At 44.3% G+C, this 7,896-nt stretch overlaps 1 protein-coding gene and 1 long non-coding RNA gene across 7 annotated transcripts in view; one reads left to right on the plus strand and one right to left on the minus strand.

Moving 5' to 3' along the window:
• The window catches only part of LOC142830246 (uncharacterized), a 79,741-nt gene that overhangs the window by 46,503 nt on the left and 25,342 nt on the right, over positions 1 to 7,896 (plus strand). For both annotated transcript variants that reach the window (XR_016350122.1, XR_016350123.1), the window contains exon 4: positions 7,163 to 7,332. This is a non-coding gene — a long non-coding RNA (uncharacterized LOC142830246). The remainder of the gene's footprint in view (positions 1 to 7,162; positions 7,333 to 7,896) is intronic.
• Positions 1 to 7,896, minus strand: part of DIP2A (DIP2 acetate--CoA ligase A) — a 146,359-nt gene that overhangs the window by 30,862 nt on the left and 107,601 nt on the right. For all 5 annotated transcript variants that reach the window (XR_016350121.1, XM_089779985.1, XM_089779986.1 and 2 more), the window contains 4 exons: positions 5,938 to 6,074; positions 2,711 to 2,791; positions 2,099 to 2,226; positions 948 to 1,062 (listed from right to left, as the gene is read on the minus strand). Coding sequence is in view for 4 of the 5 variants with exons in the window: in XM_089779985.1 (XP_089636111.1) it covers positions 948 to 1,062; positions 2,099 to 2,226; positions 2,711 to 2,791; positions 5,938 to 6,074 (461 nt within the window). In the remaining variant the exon portion in view is untranslated. The remainder of the gene's footprint in view (positions 1 to 947; positions 1,063 to 2,098; positions 2,227 to 2,710; positions 2,792 to 5,937; positions 6,075 to 7,896) is intronic.

Raw genomic sequence — 7,896 nt, forward strand, 5'->3', positions numbered from 1 at the left:
AAAGTGATGCCATCTGCACACCACTGCTTAGTGAAGTTATAAAATGTGGGTGATAAGTGCAGAAAGGTCATAGAGGCCCAAACTATCACAGTAAACTTAGAGCAAATGGTGCAACCACAGAAACACAGCAGAACGCAAACCACAAAAAGATATAGAGGGGAAACATTTAGCTGCTTAACACTCATCTGCTCCAGGCTGGGAACCATGCCGAACAACAGAAATGGGTTTCTATGAATGACTTCTTTCCTATGCCAAGCAAATTCACAATAGAAGACTTAAAATCCTGTGAACTTATGTAGAGACCGTTGTCTCTATTCCTATACAACTTTCCTCTCACTTCAGAGGGGAGGCATCTCCCTTCACACTGTTTTCTTCAGTGGTGCTCTCCCCTCCTACTTCATTTTCTGATTCCTTGGCCGTTATCAGCTCTTTCGGGTATTGAGCCCTGCCACCTCCTTAGACGTGACTGGCTGCTTCAGAAATACCTGACTGCTAGTGGACTAGCTGTTCATTTTAGGGGCATTCTGCTGACATGGAGCACTCCCAAATCACATGAGCTACTAACACACATTCTACAGAAAAACCCTGCTTTTGATATTGTGCATAAGTTCTATGTTCTGTTCTTTCAGACTCAGACCAAAGGCCACTAACAAAAATAAAGACTAATGAATTATAGATTGAACTCACTTCTGTGGGATTTGAAAATTCCAATCAACGTGAAGTGCAAAGATCATTTCTCAAGAATAAACTGATTTTGCTCTTTTAAAAAATGCCATTAGTTAGCACCACACCCCTAAAACACAGCGAGAAGTGAGCTCATCGGAGGGGTTTTTTCGGGGGACAGTTGAAGGTGAGGGTTTTTTATGCGGAAAACAGAAGCTCTGATATTCTCATTTGATACATTAACCTTATTCACCTGAAAAAAGAGAAAGGACAGATCTGACTACCTGTAAGACCCTGCTCATCCACTGAAAACTATCCTCCTCTGATGCATCAGGGCGCTGCTCTGCCACAAGCACTATTCGATCATCATGCAAAACGGTCACAGAAAACACTGCTATCCTAAAACACAAAGGACAGAAGGATGATAGGACTAGAAAAGATGCAACATATAATGACTAGAGCATGGTTATTACGATGTGGATCGCTGTGACGCCTGTAGAATTGTTTTCAAAGACACACACATTATTTATGCCAGATTATCACAAAATCACCCAACTTGAGGAAAAGGAGAAGTTTATTTTGATTTTCTTTTCTCAGTCTTCAGAGACCTTGCACTTCACCACCACTACATGTGCTATCACAAGCCGGGTTCAATGTATGCAGGAGCTGGGAGGGGGAGGGGGGGAGGAAGGGAAAAGGCCAGCAATACCTCAACACGCCTAGGTGCCAGTTTTTGAAAATAATGCTTGGACTGAAGGAAGTGACACATTTACAATAGTCCTCATGCCACAGCTTTCACCACTGGAGACATTGGAGCTGCATGCCCCTCTCTGTAAGAGCGATAGGTTGGGCAATACAGTATTACCTGCAGAGGCCTCAAACAGCCAATCTGTTGTTCTCAGGGCACATTGCCAGATGCATCTCTCTTAGCATGAGCAGCTGGTGTGTGTGGGGAGGGCTGTCTGGTGGGGTTAGATTTGTTTGGGGGGAAAAGTAACTTCTGTTCTAGGTTTGGTAGGGGTCTCAGTTCTGCTGGCCCTTGGGGGAACCTGCTTCTTCAGCCACATTTATGTTAGAAATCTAAACAAAATACAGAGATGATGCAAAACTGGGAAAGAGACATTGTAAAGTTTTAATTTAGAAACCTAAACAGAGAAAGAAGAGATCAGTAAGACTAGTGATTTCACCAGGTCAAGGCAATTTTAAACCACTTAAAATCTAGTTTACGCAAATTAGGTGTCATGCTGTATGCTAGCAGGAGAAGCCACACTTTCATATTCATACTCACATCTTGCCCTCAAAGCACGTCTAGAAGTTCAAATGCAGAACTCTCCCCCCCCACCATGACCTTGAAAGCATTCTGAAATGCTGGATGAGCAGAGGATAAATACACAAGAATACAATGTTAGGGAATATATACTCTCAAAATATTCACCTTCCTCTGTAGACAAACTTCATTGGTTCTACTGCCAGTGCTGTGGCTACTACATCATCAGCATTGTGTTTGCGCATGTTAACCACCATCAGACCATCCAGTTTTCCCACCACGAACACCAAATTGTCCTGAAAAGATGACAGGCTCAGCAACAGAAAAGTCACACAAAATGCAAACTCAAGACTCACCACAACAGAAGATCAGTAACCCGATGGATAAGACCGTGGCATTATATAGACTGTTATGAGGCTATCAGACTCATTTGACAGAGTCCTGGGGAATGCAGCTACACTCTCGCAGAAGAGGATACTCAACTCCAGATATGCCCTTGCTCTACCAAATGAGTTCAATACGATCCTGTCATTTGGCTCTGAAATCAGCACTAGGCACTCATGATCCAGTAGCTGGTGAAGATACTTGGAAGATACTTCTCCTTAGGAGAGCACTCAACTTGGCATTCCAGCCATCTGCAGACTGTCACCCCAGATTATATTTCAGATTCCTGTTCTGCTTTCCTACATTCTCCAAACTACTTCCTCCTGAGTATTCTATTCATTTAACAGTGGATTTACTTCTTGGGCATTCAGAACAGTTTTGCCTACTCATACTTACAGGACCAATAAAACCAAGCAGTCCAGTTCTTGTGAAGGGTTGATCTGAAACAGGTACCCCCACTGCTGTCACTGGAATGGTCTGATGGAATACAGAAGACAAAGGTTCAGAGACACACCACAGGCAATTTGCTGTTCAAGTAGCATGTGAAACAACACCACATTAGCTTCCATTCCCGTGAAAATCTGTTACGATTAGACAAAGCATGACCTAGTGAGCATGTGCCGCCTGCCTGGCTGGCGGGGGTTGCAGCTGAAGCTGTGAGGGAGGCAAGTACAATCCCCATTACAGAGGGGGAGAACTGGCACAAAAGGAGCTGAATGACTTGCCCGAGGTTACAAGGCGAGTCCGTGACAGAGCTGGAACAAAATCCAAACCTGAGAACTAGAGCTTGTGCTTCAAATAGTAAGTTCCACTAGCAACCCCTCTTACATTGCTCTGCTGGTGTCTGTACTACTTCTGAGGACTGGCCTGCCTGCCTCCTCACTGCTGCATGACTGGACATACAGATGTTAGAAACCTGCAGTGAGAACTCCCTCCAGAAACAAGCTGGTTCAAAGGAGTGGGAGCTGGAGGGCTGGCAGAGAATGTTTCCAGCAGTGAGGAAGACGATCAGGGTTCTTTGTATTCAAGAGTCTTGACATCACTTTTGAAACAGGAAACCCGCCTATTCATCATCTTACACTGGTGCCTTCAACAGCCCAGCACGTGCCTCCCAAGAGTGCAAGTGGACAACAATGGCCACTTCCTTTCTTCCATGCTGGCAAGAAGGATGTGTAGGATACTATGTTTTATTTTGCTTTTCAGGGATTAAGCCAGTATGCATGAAAAGGAGACTCGAATACTGCTGCAGTAAAGCTTGGGCACACTGAAGGGATTTGCATTTAGCACCAAATGCTGCAAGGCTGACTGATGTTCTGATTTCATCCTCTATTCAAACTGCCAACAAGCTCCAAGGCACACAGCTGCAGATTGTTCAGTTCATCAAGGATTACAGCAGAGTTAAAATCTACTTTTACATAAAACGTGTGTATAGTTTGCCCTACACTAGGGGCACTGTCACTTATGCTATACGGCAATATCTGAATACTACTAGTAGGCATGCAGGGTACAATAATGGGGTATCAGAGCTAAGCAAATCATCACCTGACTTTATGCAATAATATCCTTGAAATGTCTTTGGGTAACTTCACATGTTAATGCTGAGTTGACACAGAGGCGAAATTATCATGTGAAACTCCTTGCCAGAGGAGGCAGTGAAGGTTAGGACCATAACAGAGTTTAAAGAGAAGCTAGATAATTTCATGGAGGTTAGGTCCATAAAAGGCTATTAGCAAGGGGATAGAAATGGTGTCCCCGGCCTCTGTTTGTCAGAGGCTGGAGAAGGATGGCAGGAGACAAATCGCTTGATCATTGTCTTCGGTCCACCCCCTCTGGGGCACCTGGTGCTGGCCACTGTCGGCAGACAGGCTACTGGGCTAGATGGACCATTCTTATGTTCTTATTATACATAGACTACACACACAGGGTGCTAATATGAGGCTGAAACTAGAATCCTGAATATAAAAGAAGATGATTGACTGTTACGCTATTTCATAATCGGGGTAAAGGAAAAACAAGTTTCAGTTCACACCTGTTACTGAAGTGGATAAAAGAGGTGTGTTTTGCCATGGTGTTTATTTAATGCAATTAAAACAGATGCTGTTGCAATGAACATGAGTATACTTGCTGTGACTCAGAAAGGGTGACACAAATAGGCAACTGATCCAGATTCAAACTTTAGAGACATTAGTAGATAGTTTGTCTTCGTGTGTTTACATATATAGTAGAAGTTGACAATGTAACGCAAAACAGTTCCTGTCTATTGGTTTATTCTGTTAATTCGAAGATAAAAGATGTTAGATCAAGGGTGGGCAATAATTTTGATGGGGGGCCACTTAATGAATTTTGGTATGTGGCCATGGGCCAGCTTTACCTCCAGAATGGGCAGGGCTGGGGATTTAAAGGGTCTCAGCCCTGCCACTACTGCATTGCCTGGCAGTCACCTGGGATTTCTAAAGCTATTTAAATGGCTCGTGGCTCTGGCCTTTGCTGGGGTAGTGTCATGACTGGACAGAAGCCACTTATATAGGATCCTGCTGCCTGAGCCACTGTCTGGAAATTCAGTGGCTTGGGCAGCAGTATATAAATAGAAAGTGACTAGATTCCGTCCACGGGCTGGATCAAGGTGTTAGGCGGCCGCATCCGGCCCCTGGGCTGCATCTTGCCCAGTCCTGTGTTAGATGAATTTTGAATGTAGTAATGTCATGGTCTTCATCGCTCTCTGAAGTCTACAGTAAACCATCTGTAAATGGTGCATGGGCAACTGCCTTATGTTAATCTATGCTGCTATTTACTCGGGATGTTTAGGGAACAGGTTACTGCAAAGGCTTTATTCTTCATCCAAGTGAACACCTGCTGTCAGGAGGCTGACAGTCGCCTGCCAGGGATCTATAAAAACTCTTGGGCCCTGATCCTTTCATCTCAGATCTGCTTAAGCTTCCTTAGGGGAAGGTTGAGTCGCAAGACTGAGGCTTCTCCAGTTCCTTGCTGGATCGTCCTGATATTGCATATTAGACTAGAACCTAAGGAGCAGATTCTGGAAAGGACTCTTTGCAAATGTAAAGCTTCCCATCTCTACTATGAAACTCACCTAAAAACTCACTCTGTACCTGCATGGGTATCAATCTTTAGCCAATACCCATTCACTTTTACTGTAATAAATTTTAGTAGAGTTAGTAAGAACTGGCTGTAAGCATAGACTGGGTAAGATCCAAATCATTCATTAACCTGATGGGTAACGTGTCCGATGCTTTGGGATTATAGGACCTTTTTATGCAATGAACAAGCTTTTTAGTAACACTCATCATATCTGAGTTGGCTGATTAGGCGGGAGCTCACGGCTGCATCGCTTGAAGAGTACTGTATGTCTGGGTAACCAGTAACGTAATGTGGAAGCCATATTGTTCCTGGCTCAGTGAATATAAGTATTAGAATGAACACGAGTTTTGGAGATTGTCCCATTCTTTGCAGTTCGCCCTAATTAACCAGACAATCTCAGCCCCCCTGGGACTCATTCATACCTGTAAAAAAACCTGATACATTATTCTGCTTATTTCCTCACTAACTGAAATAATAAAAATATCTTTTTATTGAAGGTGATAAAGGACATAAATAAAGAGACAAACCTCAAACACAGTCTTGGTGATTCCAAGGAGACCATAGTATGCTGACCCAGTTGCACCAGAATTCACACAGATTTCACCAACCTCATCAGTTTTACATAGATAAGGAGATCCATCCACCTTCACAACGCATACGTCAGCTAAGGAGGCAGAACAAAAATGCAATGGTATCATCATATATGCATATTTTGGTAAACTGGTAGTCAAGAAAAACTGGCCTGATGCTAAACAAAGTAACTTGACTAAACAAATTCTGACACTGAGCAGCTCACCCAGAAACATAACATATAAAATGTCAAAAGGAGAGTTTTGTTATAGCATTTAAAAAGCATTTTGATAACCTAAGTAAAACAATCTCTGATTTACGTATTTTCTAGAGATGAAAACTACGAACTTTCAAATTTCTGGTCCCACCCTCCCCATTATGTTCTAGGCCTTACTGCTTAATACCACAACCTCTAAGCATTTGCTTTTGGACATGAAGGCCAAAATCTTACAATCCAGGGTAGCTGGTTAGGTGAATGAGCATTTACATAGAATTAAAAATGACAAATTATGACAAATTTAGATAAATTAATAATTCCTTTGGATGTACTGTCAGCCATGTTATATTTAAAGGCATTCATTCCTTAAATTAAATCTATGACATACACAAGTTAGAAATGGGAACAAACTATTACGACATTTTTATTCCTGCTGCCAGTTTAGGCCCAATGAATTTTCTATTACTTTGTCTTGTCTTCTTTCAAACACACCAGCCTTCCCACAGCTAGTGAGCTGATCTTTGGCAATCTAAGAGAACTCCCTGGACATGTTGCTAAACATGTCCCTTTCTTCACTCCAGGGGAAGGACGACCATGATGGGCTGGCCTAGGTGGGTCAGTAATGCAGTTGGAACCCTCCCCTCCCCCCAGCCTATGGTAGCCACACTTGGCCAGGGATGTGGACAGGGCTGCTGTCTTCAAGTGGGTCGAGGCGCGCTTTGTTGAAAAATGGAGCTAAAACACCAAGTATTTCCATATCCTTCTGCTGTCGTCTTGGCTTCCAAAGCTGGCTGCTCCCAACTAGAAGTGGTGTTGGGATAAACAACTTGGAAACACTTTCATCATTAATACTGGGTGTTTGTATCTGTTACTGCCACAGTCTCCTTTTCGCGGTCTCCATAAGTCCTCTGTTGTTGATACCCCCCTTCAGTTTGGATCAGGGACTGATGATCCCTCCCCCACAGGGCTAGCACATCTCAAGAGACTTCGATTCTTCCTCCCCCCTGCTTCAGACCCCTTGCAGTGACATGCTGGCAGGAAGCATTGCTGAAGGCTGGCTGCAGCCTCCATGAGGAAACACCACTCTGCCCAGAGCTCCCTCCCCATGGCATCCCTCAATAGCACAGCTCGCTCTGTATCCTTTGCTCCACTTGCACAAGCTCCAGTTCTCCAGTGGTTTGGGATCTCTGTAATCAGTGTGTAAGAGGCACTTTAAGCAGTTGCATCTGTCTGAGCCAGCGTGGGCCCTAAGGTCAGTTTTAACCTGCCCAAGCCAAAGGCCGGGCAGCACCACCCACATGCTAGGTGTGTGTATTCTCTTCTGGGCTTTGAAATATTTGAGAAGCCAATCCCTGTCCTGCCCCATCGCACCTTGCTCAGAGCACCTGGTGAAATCCTGAGAGCAGGCAGAAGGCTCTAACCCTGCGAGCTACTCACAGCATTTCTTACAGACACTTGGGCTCTGGACTCTCTTGGCCCCCAAGCCTGTTGCTGTGTTGATGGGAAGGGACATGACAAGAACCAGAACAAACCATGGGTATGTCCAGACAGCAATAGCCATGGATGGTCCAGCTGATAACAGCCAAGACGACAGCATGGCTTGGGTGAGTGTTTTCCCTCCCTGTGCGGACACACCCTTGCGCACTCTTCACTGCTGCAGTTCATCACACTAGCTGCATTCAGGCTAGCTCGGGGGCAC

Source organism: Pelodiscus sinensis, chromosome 7 (genome assembly GCF_052426305.1).
Source record: "Pelodiscus sinensis isolate ZL-2025 chromosome 7, ASM5242630v1, whole genome shotgun sequence".
Classification (NCBI taxonomy): Eukaryota; Metazoa; Chordata; order Testudines; family Trionychidae; genus Pelodiscus; species Pelodiscus sinensis.